Consider the following 20,135-nt stretch of genomic DNA (forward strand, 5'->3'; position numbering starts at 1 on the left):
TACTTACCTACCACCAAACCCTAGAAATGCCAGATGAATTTAGACATCTCCCTGGTGAGTTCTGTTTCTGTTCTATCTCCCATCTCAGCAACTCAGCCCTTCTCTCACCTAAACCCACTCAAAAAAGTGCTATTCTGCCTAAATCCACAAAACAGCTCCACCCAGTCGGCACGATCAGAACAATTTCTAACACTTGGAGAACTAGGACCATCAAAAAGATGCAGCTGTGACCACTTTTTTTTAGTTACCATTTGACAGTTTCTCAGTAGCTTATGTGAAATGAATTTAAATTGTCTCAATTCCAATACCTAGACAATTATGAGAAGTGCACAGCCATGGTGAGCGACCTTGTTAGTCTAAGTAAAGAAGTTAAGGACAGTTATATGGAGACTGAATGTTCTTGGACTTCAAGAAGTGATGCCCTCCAAGTCAGCAGTGAGGCAGATGTAGAGAGCCTTGCATTGCCTGTACTATAGTTTCAAGAAAATGGACAGAATTAGCTTCTATTTCCAACAGTAACAGTTCCTGTATTGTCTGTGTACACTACACACTACTGCTGTTCTGTCGAAAAGCGAAGCGCGTGTTTTAGCTTCCTAAGCTTTTTCCCCCATTCAGCTTGAATAACAGAGGTAGAGAGGATGGAGACAATGGGTCTTTGAAGGATAAAACAAGAAGAAAAACACATCCCCCATGTACTGAGATAGAGGATCCCAGGGGAAAAAAAACACACTTCTGAATATTCATCTCCCAGGAAGTAAATACCTATTTTATTTCCTTCTAGCAGCAACACTAAAGGTACAAAAGAATGGCCAAGGTTTGGGATTTACTGAATCATCTCCATCTTAATTTAAATATGACCGTTTTTCCATTGGACATATTTAAATAGGCTGAATATCACCTGAAGTCAACAAACAATTACTGTAAACTACGCAGAAAAGAATATGTATTACACATCTGAAACTCATTAATAATGATTTAATTGTAGTATTCCAGATTAAGGTTTCCATACTAATTTTTCTGCTTGCTGAACATTAAGAACAAATATTAACAGACATACTGAAAATGGTTATGCTCTGTGCTGTGGAGGCAGTCCTATTTAGGTTTCTAATAAGAAATGTAGCCCATAAAGCTGATGTGTTTTAGCTGAGATGGAAAGTGGAATGGGGACTTACACTACAATACTGTTAACTGTCTAGATACAATCAACACTGACTGATATTTACAATAATGTAATGAAAAACAAACTTTTTAACATTCCATTTTAATTGAATTTGAAGATATAAATACAGTTTTGCATTATGGGTGAAAAACTAGTTTTACATACAGATCTAGCATGAAATTGTGAAATATACAGGGCAAGCAAAAGCTTTATTTACTCCCACTCCATTTACCCAGGGCAAGTCATGTATTGTTCCAATTCAATCCATAAACAAATCATTTTTTGCAATATTTCAGCTCCTATCATTAGCAGTCGTGTCCATTTGCATTAATTTTCTCCCTTCAGAATGAGTAACAATTCTCCATTTTCTTTCAGTTCCTGTAAAGAAAGATATAATAATAACTTACTACACATATTTTGCAGTTACACTGGCATCAATTCAATACAACTAGTTTACAGATAAGGAAATCAATCCAACAACTATTAAAGGGATGGACTAGATGACCCACCAGAGGTACCTCTCAAGCAGAAGTAATTAATTTTTGTAATGCTTTATTTAAACTATTCTATTTGAAGGCCTATTTTCTTAAAAAGAAAAACAACAACAAACAAAAACAACTTTTACATAGAAAAAGACCCAGAAAATGAGCATGCAAATGTATTTTAAAAGGTTAATTTTTGCACAGGTCATTCAAAATGTATTTTGGTCTACATTTGCAACATTTTACAGCAGGTTAAAAAAGGGTCATCCAACAACATAATCTGTTACCAAGCCATATACAATTAAGTGATACATGATGAGATTGAGACAAAGAAATTAAGAATACATGCACGCATTACTTCAGATAGAATAAATTAACTTAAATCAATTGAGTGCTTTATATGTGAAATATTAAATATATAAACATGTTTAAATTATATTGAAAAACAGCAATTTGAATATTAAGAATTTTATCTTATTTCTTAATATTGTTTTGCGTGTTTCATGCGTGATTTTACGTAACAATGTACTCTCTAAGGTGTGTAATGCTTATGTACCAGCAGAATGCACCACCAAAATCAGCTGAGTAAATGCTCAACAAGGCTGATGACAGTTACATTCTTCCAAATTTCCCCACCCCACTTCCCCAAACTTATAGATGAATATAATATACTGCAACTTATTTTCAATGCCCAAAATTATACTTATTGATTACTGTAAGAGATAACCTATAATTGTGATACACTTGTTAAGTAAATATTTTTTTAAAATCATCTATACAATTTAAGTAATACCAACTTATTTTTAGAATTAAATGAGATTTATTGACTATATCTTCCCAGGAGTTACAATGCCTATGGAATTGGCTATAAAACATTCAGACAAGAATAGGCTCAAGAGTATTTGGGGTTTAGAACACTGTGCCTGCTCTGTTACAAAAATCAAAAACCATAGTAACAAATGCAGATCTATTTTTGTTGCTTCAGGGTCTGTTCAAAATACTACAATAAACCTTGCCTTTTTTTTTCTTCTTTCGGGAATGAGACAGTTTGCTAGGAAAAAATGTCTCACCTACCTTATTTGAGAAAAGCAATGTCAGAAGTAAAACTAAGAAGCAAATGAAACCTGTAAAAATGCACCCACGGGGTAAAAATGGTCTTTACAGTAAAGGTAACTGACTGCTGTCAAGAAAATACATTTCACTGCTACATCAGAGTCTGTGTGAGTGCTAGAGATTTAAAGCTCCTTTCAACCATACACTGAAATAATGAAAGTCATAGTAAAACCAACCAAGTCATTCTATTTCAAAATCTAGGGCCATTACATGGGTGTTTATGTATATTTTAGTTATAAAAATATTTTCTCTCTCAGACTATAACAGTTGATTTACATGTTAAACAGCATTTTTCTTCCTTACCTTAACAATATCCAACCCTCCAACAAGTTCACCTTTCACATACAGTTGAGGATATGTTGGCCACTTTGAGTAGGTTTTTAATTCTCGCCGTACCTAAGGAAAACAATCTTAACTTTAAGCCTCTTCATTACAACTTTACTAGCGTAACAGAAATAATCAACGACGTAGGAATGAAAAAACCCCCTCACATTTACCTCTTCATCTTCCAGTATGTCAAATGTCTCAAAATCAACACTACAAAGAAAAAGCAGAATGATTTATGCAGTTTTTCCTACATAAGACTGTCAAAGAAGTAACCAACTTATTTGTTTTCACATAACTTGCTAACTCCCTGATGATCAGAGAGGATTTTTATTTATAGTCAGTAAGAAAAAGAATGTAAAATAACCCAGCCAGTTAAGTGCAAGGTGAATGACACCAGAACATTAGCTAGTAATTTTAAGAAAAATGTTAATTATTTTAAAGGATATTGCATACGTTAGCATAATATAGCTGTACATCTGAAAAGCAAGAGTTACTGTGACCAACACAACACCCAATTTAACGGAAAGGCTACTGAGCAGATAAAGTGACAAGCTGCACAAAAGACCCTGAATAGCTATAAGACCCAGCCAGACATTTTGGGTATACAAAGCAAGCATCCAACATCTACCATTTACTAATTTGTGCTAAGTACAGACAGTCAAAAAGCCCAAAGCTGAATCAATTCAATCTTCACACACTAGTCTAAACCTGTGTAGATTAAACGGATAAATGAATAAACAAACATTCACTTTTGATTCCAGAAATGCAGTTATACATGCCTGCAGTAGCTAAGGCCAGAGTCCAGGGGGCAATAGAGCACACCTACCTGCTCCACTGGAGCAGACAGCTTGGGGCAAGGCTAGTCCACCCACCTTGCGGAGGGTGGTAGGGCTTGCAGGGGAGATGCAAAGCATGCCGAGGGACTGAGAGTTAACTTAAATGTGGAGGGGATGAGACAGAAGTTCAATAAACCAATTTAACATAAATCCTAAGTCTGATACTACATTCATCCAAGTCTATCTTAAACTGGTTTTTGGCCATTTTGAAAGCAATTTATATGCACTGAACTTTTGTTGTGTTATTGATTTGAACAGGTTTCCAATCACTTATACTGGTCTGTAGTACAGACTGGTTTGCCTGTAATTTCTGCCCCTAACCACAGAGTCTAAGAAAAGATAACATTTTGAAGACTAATAATAATTCTTGTAGAAATAAATGGCTCTATTTTTTGCATGGTCATTTAGCATTGTCACTAAGGCGGCATGAAACAGTCTCAAGCAAGATTACTGATCCAGATTATTTTTAATACATAATCTTCTGTACTCTGAATAAAACTATTTCTTAATAACCAGCCAGTAAGCAAGTTCTTAAATTCTGGCTTTGAAGCCCTTATACAGGACAAGGATTTATAAATAACTGCCTATTTCTTAATTATGCTTTGATTATATAAATCTCTCCATTTTGATAACAGTTCTCAGAGCTAGTTCACAGGTCTCTAAGCAGAGTTGTCTTGATTGTACTCCCCTCTAAACACATACCATGCAGCATCTGTTCTAGAAGGAGATTTTAAATGAAGTTTCCTTTTGAACTAGGATTACTGTGGGGATGAAACCCCGGTACTATAAACTATCCGCCCTGGACAAAGAACTGCAGGGAAAGATGGAAAAATCAGAGGTTACCTATGACAAGAAGATCAGATGTTCAGGTCAGCATATATTTTGTGGGCCATAAGGGAGTTTTAAGAGAGCTGCTAATCAGACTGAAAGGATTTCTACGGTTGATAAACAGAGGAAAAACAGGAGAATCAGAAGAGGAAAAAATTCATAGTGCTTGGTGTTAATTGGAGCAGAAAAACACCAGTTTGAAATTTCAAGTCATGAAAATAACTAAGTAATATATACCATAAATTTAATTTAGTAGCTAAATATATTTAAGGAGGAATATAAAATTCTATTACAATTGGAATTATCAAAGGTTCGCTGTTTTTCCTTCCAAATAGTGGTTATGGCCCTAAATAGCCAGGGATGATTATGGATTTGAAGTAATTAGCAATTGCTCTCAATACTGTGGTGCCTTAAGAGAGAACAAGGATGTAATATGCCCAGTAACAATAAAGAGTATTATTTTACCAATATGATCAGAAAATTGACCTTTGAGTTGGTTTAGTGGTTTATTCTAGCAATATCATCATAAAATGCTAATATTATGCTAACAATATGTGGCTACCACACCAAACTCCACCCCCTTTCTCTTAGGGTAAAATCTTCTATTTTTAGACCTATTAAATGCTCTTTTTTGATAGAGACAAGCCATTCTCCCCTATGAAGCAGTCTTTCCCAACTTTTTGTAAGTCTATTCATAAAAGTTTAAATTAAAATTTTAAAAAAGATGACTTAACTGTAGCCTACATACCCAGTGCCATTTAGGATTTCTATAATTTGCTTGCTGAATCCACATTTTGCTGCCTAAAAATAAGAGGGAAAATATACCAATTAAACCACCATTTTTGTGGATTTCCAAATGAAAAAATCTTAAAACAACAAATTTGGCAATTCTCACCCCCATAATCCAATTAGGAATCATTTTTACTGCTTTACAGACAACCTTCACTCTTGATGTCCCATTATCTCTGTACTATACTTTCGCTTCCACTTTTTAGCAGCTAAGTAGTAAACTTCCATTTTCAGGCCCAGGTTTAGTTTCACTACACAATTTTTCACTCACGTCTGAAAAGTGTATAAAACACTGGAAAAAAAAAATCACATTTTCCATTTCTTCAGTTCTGGCACTTAGATGGATTCCACGGGAAACATATTTCCACAGCCATCCATACTGTTGTTGGAAACTGGCTACAGCTAGGGTACAGGGTATTATTCAAGTATGCAAAAAAAAGCCCAAACTACAAAGAAGCCCAATTAAAACATACTGGTTTCGGCTCCATGCATCAGAAGCTTTATTCCTAAATACAAAATAACTCCTCCCACCCCTCTTACACTATTTTGTCAGACAGGTAGTAACTTCCTGAGCTGACGGGATAAATTCTTCTAGAAACCTGCCCTTATATTTGGAGGATGTAGATGTAATTGCCTGATTTAACCTTTATCAGAACATATGGCAAGTAGAAGCATGTAAAGTATCCAGCCTGATCTGACTAAAATCGGTACATAAAATGTTTTATACAGACTATACCCTCTTCTTGGGGATTTTACTACTGGTAACAAACAAAAACCCTCCAACTTTATGAATCTTATGCTGAGCACTCCCCCCAAAATTGACTGTTTAATCTAGTCATTTCTTTGAGGGAAGAAGTAGCTACTTTCAACTAACAGATGTAATCCCACCCACTATATGATATTCCTGGAACTAGCTAAATCACCCCTGCCACAGAGTCAATATCTTCCTCCAGGACTCAAACACCATCACAGCAAATCAGCAAAAGAGCCCTTAATATGCTGCTTATAATGCAATTAATATACAAAGAAGAGTCAGGGAGCACAGTAAAATAAAATGGGAGAAAAGCACCTATTTCCCCTCTAAAAATATTGAACAAACATCTCTCATACTCAGATTACAGAACAGAGGGGTTCATTGCCTAGAATCAATCATCCCAATGAAAATTGATTTAAGTGCACTTGAAGCAGTTTTCACCCACACTGCTGCACCTGTCTCACTGCTCACAAAGAGTACAATTTATCCCTTGGCCAGTTTGTTTGTATATGCGACACATTGAGAAACAAGGCGACCTTTTGATTTACAGACATTTGCTGTCATTTTAATCCTAATTGTTAGCAGTTGTCTTTTTTAGATCATCATACTTATTCTGGTCTGTAGGATAATTAATTGAAGCTTAAAGAGACACCAGGTGTAGTACATCCTACACATGGGAAAAGAAAACAGTGGATCATTTTACGGTACGTGGTGCTATATTTTAGTCTTAAAACATCCTGCAGATTTTTTTAAGCTGTTCTGAACATATGCTTAATGAAGACAGAGACAAATTTAAATGAATAGCGCACAAAGGGAGATGCCACAAGATGTGCCTAAGATCAACACGTGGGATAATAAGCAAAGGGCAGGCCTCAAGTGTGGAAATCTAAATAAAGCAGCAATAAAAGGAGGAGGGAGAGCAGTAAGAGAAGTGAGACTGATGAGACTACCAGTAACTGTAACCAAAGACCAGCAGAATTGGCTGAGGACTATGAATGTGGATTGAGCCAATGGACATAACCAAAAGTTTTACTGTCACAATGGTTTCAGAATGTCATAGTGCCCTGCTGATATACCGATAGTATTCATGTAAAATATGGATTGCTTTGTAGGGTTTACAGAAGCACCAATTAAGATACACATAGCTAAAATTTCATTAGTCAAAAAAAGAGGTTTAACTATTCCCTTGTTGCAGATATGAACAGATAAAGAAATTACAATAAAGCCACTTTTGAGATCCTTACCTGTTTGTTGCCTTTCATAAATAGCATCACAGGAGCCTTGTTTATCAGGCCTTTAAGTCTAAAGGAGAAGGGAGTGGAGGAGGGGGGAAACGATAGAGAAACAATCAGTTCAATTATTAAATTGTACTTTTGTCCTACTTTGTCAGTAAACACAAATATATGAAAGATGGGGAGATGATAATTCACAGATTGCCAAGTATATTTCAAGCAGTCTTATAAAACAACTACATTCATTTGTAGTATTTTATTTCATTTTCTTCATATGCCATTGTAAACCATATTACTTCTAAAGCAGTGATTTATTTTTCCAGACTGAACTGTTACCAAGATGTAATTAATTAAAAAGAGGTGAAAAAAAACCCCAAAGATATCTGTAATACCCAGGCATTCACATATATGATTTTTCAAAAAACTTCAAAATCAAGTAATTAGTCGTTCAAATTCTTCAAACACAGAAGTCTTAACTTTTCATAAAAGCAGCTTTGATAAATACTGGTTAAGACATGACATTTCATTATTTGTGGTAGCCTCATAGTATATTTTGCATATTTTTTTCAGGTTCTTCACTTCTTTACAAAAACACTCCATTAGAAATTTTGATTAATTATATCCAGAACATTAGATTCCACAAACATCTGATAAGTAAGGAATCACATGTTATGACCTTCCAGTATAAGCTCCATCAAATTGTAGGAAACACACTACATTTCTTTATTTTAAATGTGGGATAACAGCAGTCCTGTTTGGCTGAATCCTCCATTAATACAGAACAGAGACAAAAGCCCTAGAGTGGCACATGGAACCAGCTGCTTCTTTTGTACCCTTAACTAAAAAGCCATGGTCTAAGTTTAAAAAAAACAGGGGAGCAGCTGATTTACCACAGTCATAAAAACCTTTCACTTTGGGAGATTGCAAGCATAATTCCACCATGTTGCTTTTCTCTGCAAAAGGCTGCCCCCTTTTTGCAATGCTTGCTCCTCCTTCCCAATATACCAGGGGGTTCCTGGGAATAAAATTGGTGCAGGTGAAAGACCCTCCTGCTTTAGCTTTCTGCCAATGAAGAATTCTACTGCACTGACAGATTCTCTATTGCTCATACACTATAAAAGATTATTTGGAACCACTTACAAAGTGACTTTGGACTAGAAAATCTAGTCCCTTAAGTCTACATTCTTGGCAGAAACACTAAAGAGTTTTCTGGCTGGCTTACGGGCTGCACGTTTGAAAGTCTAAACTGCAAAAATAACTATTATTTCAACAATGGGGGAAAGTGGGGGGAAATAACACAGAAAGATTAGGCAGTTTACATGGAAATCAAGGTACAGTAATCTGAACCCGTTCACTTGCTGTGAGAAGACCTGCCAGGTGTAACTCATCTAACTTGGGAAGTGCCATTTTTCCACAGCCTCCCAGGTAAAGAGAAGCATTTCACTGTTAGGAACAGATGAGAGGCCAAGTGAAAGAAGAGAATCTTTGTTAAAAAACTTATCTTTTGTAGAAATAGTAACAACACCGTAATACAAACTAATAAGGTCAAACAGCTAAACTGCCATCGTTTTGTGTGGAAGTAACTATCCCTTGCTGGATTGAACAGCATGGAGAGACATGTCAATTGCTCAGAAATTCATGAGAGCAAAACCTAAAACAAGTTTAATTACACTGTTGCAAAAACAGGCTTATATTTTCAAGGGAGAACTGGGAACTTGGGAGCCAGGAGCAGTGGGGAGAGGAGGGATCCAGGTACACGTGTCCCGCATGCACATGCGCCCCCTTACCAGACCCAAGGCAGAGGCAGATGCAGCAGCAGCGGAGCCAGCAGTGGAGGAGCAGCAGCTGATCCCCTTAAGGTAGGTGGGCAGAGCGACCGAACGCAGCTGAGCCGGATCCGGAGGGGAAACCCCCCAGATGCCTCTTAGCTGAGCCGGTAGGGAGCCGCACTCCCAAGCCGCGCCACATGAACACAGTGCGCTGGTGTTTGCGCCAGCGGGCAAGCAGGAAGAGCCAGGAGGGAGAGAGACTCCTACTAGGGCAGGGCGAAGGCACTGCACTAAGCTAAAAACAAGCAGCAACTCCTATGATGGTGTTGATGCAGAGTGCTGTCAGGGCCCCTGCCTGGGGGGAGCAGCCTACCCAAGGCTTGTCTGAGGCCTCCACCCAGACATAGCCCATGGGGGAGCTGGTGTCCCCTCACCCCCTGGCCTGCGGAGGTTGCCCAGAAAGGCCCGGGTGGACAGGGATTTGGGACCCCCACACCTGTCCTGCAGGCGCCCGCCTTAGGGCCCTGGCGGTGCAGGTGAGGGAGATCCAGGAGGAGGTTAGCAGGCTGAGGGGAATCAGGGAGGTGGAGGAAGAAAACTGATGGCTATTTCCTTTCCCTGCAGGGTCACAAACCCAAGGAAGAAGCACCTCGGGAAGTGCCCTCCACCACAGAGTAGCAGACGGTCACCTCCAGAACCAAGGCTGCTCGTAACACAGCTGTACCAGTTCCTCCAGTCCAGCTGGAGAATAGCTATGAGGCCCTAGCAACACTGGAGGAGAAAGAGGGAGAGGAGGCAACCGGGGAGGAGGCAACTCCACACTCTGAACAGGCTGAAGGAGCTAAGCAGTCCCAGAGGAGAAAGCATCGAGTGATCGTCATAGGCAACTCCATCCTGAGAGGTACAGAGGACCCCATCTGTCGCTAGGACCCCTCAACACACAAGGTCTACTGCCTACCTGGAGCAAAGATTCATGACGTGACGGGGACGATCCAGGCCATGATCCAGCCCACTGATTACTACCCCACGGTCCTAATCCATGTGGGTACTAATGATGCGGCCGGGAGAAGCCCTGATCGCCTGATAGCGGACTATCACACTCTGGGGTGCGTGCTAAAGGAGATAGGCGCACAGGTGGTTTTCTCTTCTATCCTACCAGTGAGCGGACATGGAAGACAGCATGCAACGCGCATCGCAGAGACCAACTGGCAGCTTCAGGAATGGTGTCTCGAGCCAGGCTTTGGCTTCCTCGACAATGACCGGCACATCACAACAAGAGACGTGCTCGGATGGGATGGGCGCTGTTCAATTTCTTCATCAGCGATTTGGACGACGGGGTGAAAAGCAACCTGTTTAAATTCGCTGATGATACCAAAATTTGGGGTGAGGTGAGCACGCTAGCAGGGAGGGAAAGATCTGGATAGGTTACAGGAGTAGGCCAACATAAACAGGATGCGTTTCAATACTGACAAGTGCAGGGTGCTGCACTTAGGCAATAGAAACCAGCAGCACACTTACAGAATGGGAAAACTCCCTTCTTGAGAGCACAGAGACAGAAAGGAATCTTGGAGTCATTATTGACTCCAAGATGAACAATGGGCCGACAATGCAAGGTCACAGCTGGCAGGGCTAACCGGACCGTGTCGTGCATCCTCAAGTAGAGCCAAGGAGGTGATCCTCCCTCTCTAAGAGATGCTGGTCAGGCCACAGCTGGAGTACTGTGTCCAGTTCTGTGCGCCCCACTCCAGGAGGGATGTGCACAACATTGAAAGGGTCCAGAGGAAGGCCACCCACATGATCTGGGGACAACAGGGCAGACCCTACAATGAAAGACTGCGGGACCTGAACCTGTTCAGCCTTCACAAGAGGAGGCTGAGGGGGGACCTGGTGACTGTCTATAAACTCATTGGGGGGGACCAGAAGGGTTTGGGGGGACACTGTTTCCCCTAGCGCCCCCTGGCATTAACAAGGAATAATGGACACAAATTATTGGAGAGTACGTTTAGATTAGACATCTGCAAGAACTACTTCACAGTTACGGCGGCTAGGAGCTGGAACCAACTTCCAAGGGAAGTGGTGCTGGCTCCTACCCTGGGGGTCTTTAAGAAGAGGCTTGATGCCTGCCTGGCTGGACTCATTTGAGTCCAGTTTTTCTCCTGCCGGGGGGGGGGGGGTGTCGGACTTGAAGATCTACAAGGTCCCTTCCGACCCTACTTCTATGATTCTAAGACTCCACCTTTCCCCTAAAGGTAAGCATGTGTTTTCTTCTAGGTTGGCGGATCTCCTCCGGCAGGCTTTAAACTAGGCTCGTTGGGGGAAGGGGAAGACAAGGGCGGAGGAAACACTGGATTGCCAGACCAAGGAACACCCACAAGTACAGCCCAGCCTAGACTGACGAGCGGAACATATACACAGGTAAGCAACAGGGGCCAGGGCAATGCTGTGATTAGGGGGCCAGTGCACACATCCATAGGAGGCCTCAAATACCTCTACGCAAATGCTCATAGTATGGGAAACAAGCAGGAGGAACCTACCCTCCTGCTAGCTGACACCAACCCAGACATAGTGGGGCTCACTAAAAAGGGGTGGGACCCAACAACTGTGTGGTGAATATCAAGGGCTATAGGCTGTACAGGAGGGACATGACAGGGAGGAAAGGCAGAGGGTGTGGTGCTCTACATTAAAGAGGAATACGCATCCTCATCAGGTAGCAGAGTCAGAGGAGGGGCACATGGAAGTGCTCTGGGTTAAAATACAAGGCAGTCGAGAGGAAAGAGACTTAACAGTGGGGGTCTACTACAGACCACCCAACCAAGGGGAAGAGCTAGACCAGGAATTCTTAAGTCAGCTCACGGAAGTAGTTAGGTCAAAGGACGTGGTCATTATGGGTGACCTGAACTTTCCAGACATCTGCTGGGAAAAGCAGTTAGCCAGGTCTGACAGCTCAAGTAGTTTCCTAGCCCAAATGCAGGACCTCCATCTAACCCAGGAGATGCACAGCCCCACCAGGGGAGACGCCTTGTTGGACCTGATGCTGACAACGGGTGACGACCTAGTGAGAGGGAGCTGCGGATGCTCAACCACCTGGGCGACAGTGATTATTGCCTGCTGGAATTCATCATCCAGAGTAAGGTGGCAAAGACCTGCAGCAAGACAGCAGCCCTAGATTTCAGGAGGGCAGACTTCAATGAGCTAAGGAGAATAGTCAGGGAAGCACTGAGGTCCCAGAGGGGAGGAGAGCCAGGTGTCCAAGAAGAGTGGTTGCTCCTTAAGGAGACGATCCTCCAAGCCCAAAGGGAGATAATCCCAACACGGATCAAAAGGAGTAGGAGGGCACAAAAGCCCCCATGGCTCACCGAAAGCATCCGGGAATGTCTTCTAGCCAAAAGGGAGGTGTACACCCAATGGCAGGGAGGATTATACTGCGGTTGCTTGGGGATGCAGGGGGACAGTCAGGAAGGCCAAGGCAGAGATGGAACTGGGACTAGCTTCCCGGATCAAAGACAACAAGAAGTCCTTTTTTAAATACATAGGGGGCAAAAAGAAGGTACCGGGTAACGTGGGGCCCCCACAGGACACACTAGGAAATTTGGTCATCACACCAGACGACAAAGCTAACCTATTTAACAATTTCTTTGCTTCTGTTTTTCTGAGCAGGGACCAAATCAGCCCTCCCCCCACCAGGCGCCCCTCAGGCCCCAAGGAAGGTGTACCTAGGCCATGGGTAAGGGAGGATGTAGTCAGCAAACTTCTGGAGGGACTGGATGTATTCAAGTCAGCTGGTCCGAACGATCTCCAGCCCACAGTGCTGAGGGAATTAGCTGAGGTCATTGCAGGACCCCTAGCACAGCTGTACAAGCACTCGTGGTGATCTGGTGTGGTGCCAGAGGACTGAAAGAGGGCCAATGTGGTTCCCATCTTCAAGAAGGGGAGGAAGGAGGACCCGGGGAACTATAGGCCAGTTAGTCTTACCTCAATCATGGCTTTTTGAGATAATTATTCTGGCACATGTCCACGAGGAGCCAGCAGGGGAGATTATGCTTAGGGGCAACCAAAATGGGTTCATTAGAGGCAGGTCCTGTCAGACCAACGTGGTGGCCTTCTACAAACAGGTCACCAAATCCTGAGAGGCAGGGGTAGCAGTGGACATAGTCTTTCTTGACTTTCGGAAGGCCTTCGACACTGTCTCTCACCCTGTTCTTATTAAGAAACTGAGGGACTGTGGTGTCGACACCTACACAGTCAAACAGGTCGCCAACTGGTTGGAGGGCCGCACCCAGAGAGTGGTGGTAGATGGATCATTTTCGACCTGGAGGGATGCGGCCAGTGGGGTTCAACAGTGCGGGCCCGCACTGTTGAACATCTTCATCAGTGACTTGGACAAGGGGGTAAAAAAAACCCTGTTCAAATCTGCTGAAGACAATAAGATGTGGGGGGATGTTGGCACGCTAGAAGGAAGGAATAGGCTACAATCAGACCTAGGCAGGTTACAGGGGTGGGTGGATGAGAATAGGATGGGGAGGAGGCCACTCGATCAGGGGGCAGCAGGGCAGGCACTACAAGGACAGGCTATGGGACCTGAACCTGTTCAGCCTCCACAAGAGAAGGCTGAGGGGGGATCTAGTGGTCTGTTACAAACTAATCAGAGAGGACCAACAGGCATTGGGAGAGTCCCTGTTCCCCCGAGCACTAAGAGGAGTGACAAGCTGGCAGAGGGTAGATTCAGACTAGACATCAGGAGGCGCTACTTCAGTGTCAGGGCAGCTAGGATCTGGAACCAACTTGCAAGCGAAGGGGTGTTGGCTCCTACCCTGGGGGTCTTTAAGACAAGGCTTGACAATCACCTTGCTGTGGGGTCGTTTGACCCCAGTACTCTTTCCTGCCATGGCAGGGGGTCAGACTTGATGATCTGCTCAGGTCCCTTTTGACCCTACTAACTATGAAACTATCAATGGAAAGATGAAAATTAAACTGGGCAACAACAACTGCTGTAAAATGAGCGATGTTTTTCATCAGACAACATATTGGACTAGCTCTAAAACTTCTAGTTTTACTTTTTTGAAGAGGAGCTCTAAGACAAGTGTGTACAGGAAACAGACAATTGTACACGTTACATTATTGTCAGAATTAGTAGAAATTTCAAATCCTGGTTTAAAAGATTTTGCTACTTGTTTATGGAGACATCCATCTAAACAAATCCTGATTTACAGAAAGTTATGCACAAACTGGATGAAACAAATTAGAAATGATTCAGGCTGGCAAGTTGAAGAGGAGAAAAACAGAGGAAAAAAAATCATCTTTTACAAACTGAATCAGACTTAAAGGAAATAACTGAGAAGGGTTTTATTTATTACCAGCAGCTCTGCTGAAGGGAATGGTTCAGTAGTCTAAACATCAGGTTTCAAAATATTCAGTACCCTTGGAGCCAGTGGTTCAGGTCTCAGCAGAGGAGTCTAAACCCTTCTTCCACAAGATGCATAAACTTAGTAGACTAGGTAGACCGCTGTCTGGAATTGTTTTCCCCCCCCAGATGGAAACTGGAAGTCTGTTTACTCTCAAGGATGTTTAGAAGCCCATAGCTTCTGTCCTTAGAGTCACAAATTGGTTTACCATGTTTATCTGCATACCTTCCAAAACATAACGCTTCACATTCTGATTCTATTTTACTATACTATCTAGTTTTCCCAAATGTACGGTGCATTTTCCTATCAATAATTTTCATATACTACTTCTTACACGCAAAATAATACAAGCTATAATCCTGGCACTGTAAATGAATCATCGCGGAGACAGACCTTTGCACATAGGAATATGGTTATCCCCAGTGAATAAAACAAAAGCAAAACTTAAGTCTAAATAAGGTTTGCAAAAAAAATTACTACGTCACTTTATGATATAAGTAAAAATATAGAGGCAAAAAGCTCATAGGAAATCAAGGGACATGCACTCATCTACAACTTTTGTATTTAAATTATGCAACTTAACACCTTGTGGTTGTTTGCATTCAGTGCTTGTTGAGTGGTTCAATGCATCAAGGATGAGGACCAGTTATTTTCACAGCTTTATGGATTGCTAGTCACTAGATTCAGACCATGACTGGTATCTATGCTTCAGTATTTGCCTTGCAACCCTGCAAAATTCAGCACCCTCACTCTTGCCTGAACTTATAAAAGGAAAAGAAAACTGCTGATACCTGCTAGTCCCTACTATTATAGAAAAACTCTTCATGCATCTAGCACATGATTTGTCTGGTTACCCATCCCAGTGCTGCTGCCCAATTTAAACAGTGTCAAATTGAAAGGCTTAAGATGGTCCAATTGACTTCTAAACACCAAGCCAAATTCATGGACTGAAAACTGAGAATAGATCACTAAGTATGTAATGACAATAGGAAAGACCAAAAAAAATTGAAGAATGGGCCAAACCAACATAATCACTCTCTAGTGATATCAGTAATCAAGTCTACAACAAAAAGCTCAAATCAGGGGAAAAGTCACTTTCATAGTTATAATGTGGAAAGTTCTATAAAAGATCTTCTGTTATGTCATTTTCTTAAAAGCTAATTCTTGGTGCGATTCAGATAAAGAATATGGATGCAACCCTTAAAACTAAAATTTCTTATATGCTACTAAAATAGACATAAGGTGTCATACTTGTCCTCCAATTTTTGTGCCTTGGGAAAAAGTGTGTCCAGTTCTCCAGAAGCCTCAAGTTCCTGGGCAGGGCGGGGAGAGCAAAAACAGAAAATGTTGAGATTTAGAAAGTGTTTTACTCATAAGTGCTATGTAATTGTATATATATTTATACACACACTATATATATATATATATATATATATATATATACACACACACTATGTACATACCTGCACACACTATATATATATAAAAGTTTGTGTGCGCACATGTATAGACAAACAGACAGACCTAACCTTAACAATATCCAGTCCACCTATGAGATCTCCAGCTACGTACAACTGAGGATAAGTAGGCCAGTTGGAATATGTTTTCAGTCCTTGACGTACTTCTTCATCAGAAAAAATATCAAAACTGCTAAATAGAACATTATGTTTGTTCAGAATCTCCACCATTTGTCTGCTGAAACCTGCAGATACAAAGGACAAGAGCAAGAGATAAATTATAACTATTTAAACAAAATGCTCCTATATGTAACAAATTTTAATCAATTCAAAGAGATATTACAAATATTCCATGCAACCTCTTTTCAAAAGGTTTGGATGTTTCATTTTTTTCTTCAACTTATTAATATTGCCAAGTAGCACAGGGAGAAAATGGATAAACCTGGTTATATTACAGAGGTTTTAAAACCTCGGTAAGTGTTACACCACTTGTTAAGTCTTGAAGCCTGCCTGTGAAAAGAAAAAGTGAGTAATCTCAGCTCACTACATTCTGTTGGCTAATCATGCAGTTAAACTAGAGAAATAAATTTCTATGTTCAGTCTCTTAAAAGGCCTCCTTTCTTCAGCATCTTCCTCCCTGTCCACATCTTCCACTTCCTTCCTGCTTCCCTAACCTCACCAACACATTTCTGCTGTTTCCCTTGTTTTCTCCCTCTGGCTACTGTTGATCTCACCTCACAACCACAATAGTTGACGCTGACAAACTAAAGAGCACTGCAACTATTACTCAAGCCCATTGTGGTGGCAGTATTTTGACTCTGAAAATGACCTTATTATGACCAAGTTTCAACCTCCATTGCTTTGACAGTGTACCCCTTCTCACGTCACAACTTGACAGTCCCATTTTTTAAACTATTTATGTTCACAAGAGTACATAATATTATTTTACTGCACTTGTGACACTTTATTATGTACTATAACTTTATTATCCTTTTGTGACACATTTTCGTTATGTACTTTTCTGACAATACTTTCTCATTAGGACATTAAGTACTGGACATTAGAGTGAAAACATCCATATTTTATAAATCTATTTAGTAGCCTACCTTGGAAAAAAGAAAAAGCTGAAACATTTTTTTTTATTAGGGTATATATTTTTTTTAGAAGTAGTAGTTAACTTACCAAAAAAAAGTATACCAGGAATTTAACTCCTGTAAAAAGTGTGTGCATGAAACTTACCTATAACAAATGATTCTTTATGCTAAAAGAGTGACCCTATGTCATAATTGCCAGAACCACTGTAATTTATTAAAACTGAAAACTGTTTGATTTTTTTAGACCCTTTTCTATTTGACTTTTAAACAAAAAAGTCATTATTTTTAATTAATCATTTTGTGTGTCCAGGCCATAGCTACACGTAGTTACAAACGCTGCAGGAGAATTTTATCACTCATATTTCCATTCCAAAGAAACACTCAACCTATTATTTCAAAGATAAATAAGTGGCAAAGTTGGACATTTGATTTGGCTTTCCTTTTGTGTGGTAAAATGGAAAACATCATTAGGGGTTGGCATTCAAGAGTATTATCTACTTCCTGGCTTCTACAAGCATAGTACAAATAAAGGCTGTTCTTCCAGAGGAGAATCTTAAACAGCAGCAGTTTACTAAAGAGGCCATATTTTCTGTCACCTATCAAAACTGTCCTGTGCAACAGGCAATGGTAGGTAACCTTGTGAGGTTCTGAAGTACTTTGGTGCAATCCATATCTTGTGTGGCAGGACAAAGCCAGGAGATGATCTGTAGAACCTGTGAACAAGTCTAGATGCTTAATCCAATTGTTTTTCTACAACCCCCATCATTTGCTTTGTGACTGCCATCCTGAGGCTTTGAGAGCTTCAGAAGGGAGGTGAGGGGAGAGATCCTGGAGTAACAGCAATCTTTTGCAAGGCTTTGGATCGCCACTTAATGGCAGAGGCCATGACTTAAAATTAGAGAACTTACTTACACATCTGCAGTAATAGCTTTACATACATTCCTTCCATGTCCCATCAATAAGATGAATATGGCTGCAGGAATGACCCCCAAATACTTAAAGCACTGTATAAATATAACAGAAGCCAGTACCCTTTTGGATTTACCCTTCCTTACTGTTTCCCAACTCTCTTAAAAAAAACTCCCCAAATATTACGTGAACAAATAAAAACATTCTATAAAATATAAGAGAGAAAAAAGAAAACCTGAAACAATTCTTAGATGTTTAATATACACAATGAAATAAAGATTTTTTTTTTAAATGCAAAGGTGTACCATATAAGAATAACTTTTCTTGATTTCAACTTAAGGCCTCCTATTAGTTTTTGAAATATGGAATTGCACTACAGCTCCTGCTGTTTTCATGACCTGCAATTTATTGAGATATGAGGTACTAGTATTTATATGTATGGCATCTAAGTTGCTTTTCTTCCTACAACTGAAGTGTTAAGTTCATGTACAGCCTGGAGTAAAACACGAATTCTGAAATCTTTCATTCATCTGGGAGTTCATTAGTAAACAGCTAAAGGCTGATTGCTGATGGTTATTCTGTTGCCAATATATTAACTCATTTCTACTGTAAGAGACTGAGCAAAAGCTTTACTTTCGCTGTAGGCAATTACATGCAGACTAGAAAGATTGATTGGTTGCGTTTCATTTTTAAGGGTTAAAGTAGCAGGCTGGAAGTGTTATACTCACAGATAAAGTATCAGTATAGCTTTACTTTCATAACAAAAGATTTAGGTTGTATTTCTGAAGGAATGCTACACATGCATTACAGAGAATAATTAAACTGTGAACAAAATGTTTTGCGTGAATATCCAGTCACCCTTAAAACCCGCTCTACATTCCACAACTCTAATGAGAAACTAAAGAAAATTATGATCTCAATGAAACAAGCAAATAAATAAAATCAAAGAACAATTTGTTGAAACAACACACCTTACAGAAACAAGATTCAATAGCCAGCAAATGGAAGCCAAGAAGATAGATTTCACTTGATACTATGCTTAGCTGCATTCCCAGACCCCAACATAGGATTGGGTTCCACAACACTAATCAACTGCATTCAGGTATCATTGCGAGTCTGTTAGTTGCACCAGACAGACTACGTTCCCAAACATCTTTACCATTAAACACGCATCAAAGCTTGAAATTATTTAAGATTTTTTCATATTTAAGATTTTCAGTTGCATCTCTGACAACTTATACAAAATTTCTTTTCCCTCTGAAAATGTATGCCTATTTTCCTCATTAAGGAAATATTTTCTCAACAGATTTTGATTCTAGCTGACCACAGGCTTTGTTAAAAAAGAAAAAACTTGCAAGAAAAGAAAAAAAATTTGGTTAAAACACAAAGAAAGTCCCTGATTCCCTTCCCTCCCCTTATTTTTCCCCCAGAGAGAGATCCCCACATGACCTGGAAGTCATCAGTTCCCCCACCACTGCTCTGTGCAGGACCAGTCACCAATGATCTACAATGCCAGAATCGTTATAGACTTCCATTTTTTTCTACGGTGATAAAGCTTTTGTTCCAGTGGTCTCTATGGACATTAGTGACATTGCCATTCCTTACAATCATCCAAGTTATCTTCTACTCCTCTGTATTCTAAAACCTCTTAACAGACAAATAGGTAGAAGAACTATTGAACTATACTCTTGAGTAGCAGGATGACAGAGGAACATGCCATAGGAAAACTGACAGGTAGACAAAGGCATCTAAGACTCCAGGTGCGCATCCAGGTATGTGTGTTTACAGCAGCACAAATTTAAGCAGGAGATTTGTGCCTCAGCACAGGTGCCTGAACATATGCACTTTGGTGTGGGACAAATTGTGCCACTTGGGGCAAACTGATTCTGCCAGCTCCTCCCAGATCTTCACCTAGGGGGAGCTAGAGGCTGGGGCTAGCACCTGTGCTGGCCAGAGCAGTATAGAATTCTGCCCTGGAGAGCAG

General features: G+C 40.5%; 1 protein-coding gene across 1 annotated transcript in view; it reads right to left on the reverse strand.

Annotated features, from left to right (window-relative positions):
• Positions 1 to 960: 960 nt before the first annotated feature.
• Positions 961 to 20,135, reverse strand: part of GLRX3 (glutaredoxin 3) — a 38,860-nt gene continuing 19,685 nt past the window's right edge. Inside the window, exons 5-11 of the mRNA XM_090057577.1 lie at positions 16,221 to 16,393; positions 15,943 to 16,004; positions 7,533 to 7,590; positions 5,494 to 5,546; positions 3,252 to 3,291; positions 3,058 to 3,150; positions 961 to 1,537 (exon numbers count right to left, since the gene is read on the reverse strand). Of these exons, the coding sequence (XP_089913703.1) occupies positions 1,487 to 1,537; positions 3,058 to 3,150; positions 3,252 to 3,291; positions 5,494 to 5,546; positions 7,533 to 7,590; positions 15,943 to 16,004; positions 16,221 to 16,393 (530 nt within the window). The 3' untranslated portion in view covers positions 961 to 1,486. The remainder of the gene's footprint in view (positions 1,538 to 3,057; positions 3,151 to 3,251; positions 3,292 to 5,493; positions 5,547 to 7,532; positions 7,591 to 15,942; positions 16,005 to 16,220; positions 16,394 to 20,135) is intronic.

This window comes from Crocodylus siamensis, chromosome 7 (assembly GCF_052110815.1).
Source record: "Crocodylus siamensis isolate JL-2025a chromosome 7, ASM5211081v1, whole genome shotgun sequence".
Taxonomy (NCBI): Eukaryota; Metazoa; Chordata; order Crocodylia; family Crocodylidae; genus Crocodylus; species Crocodylus siamensis.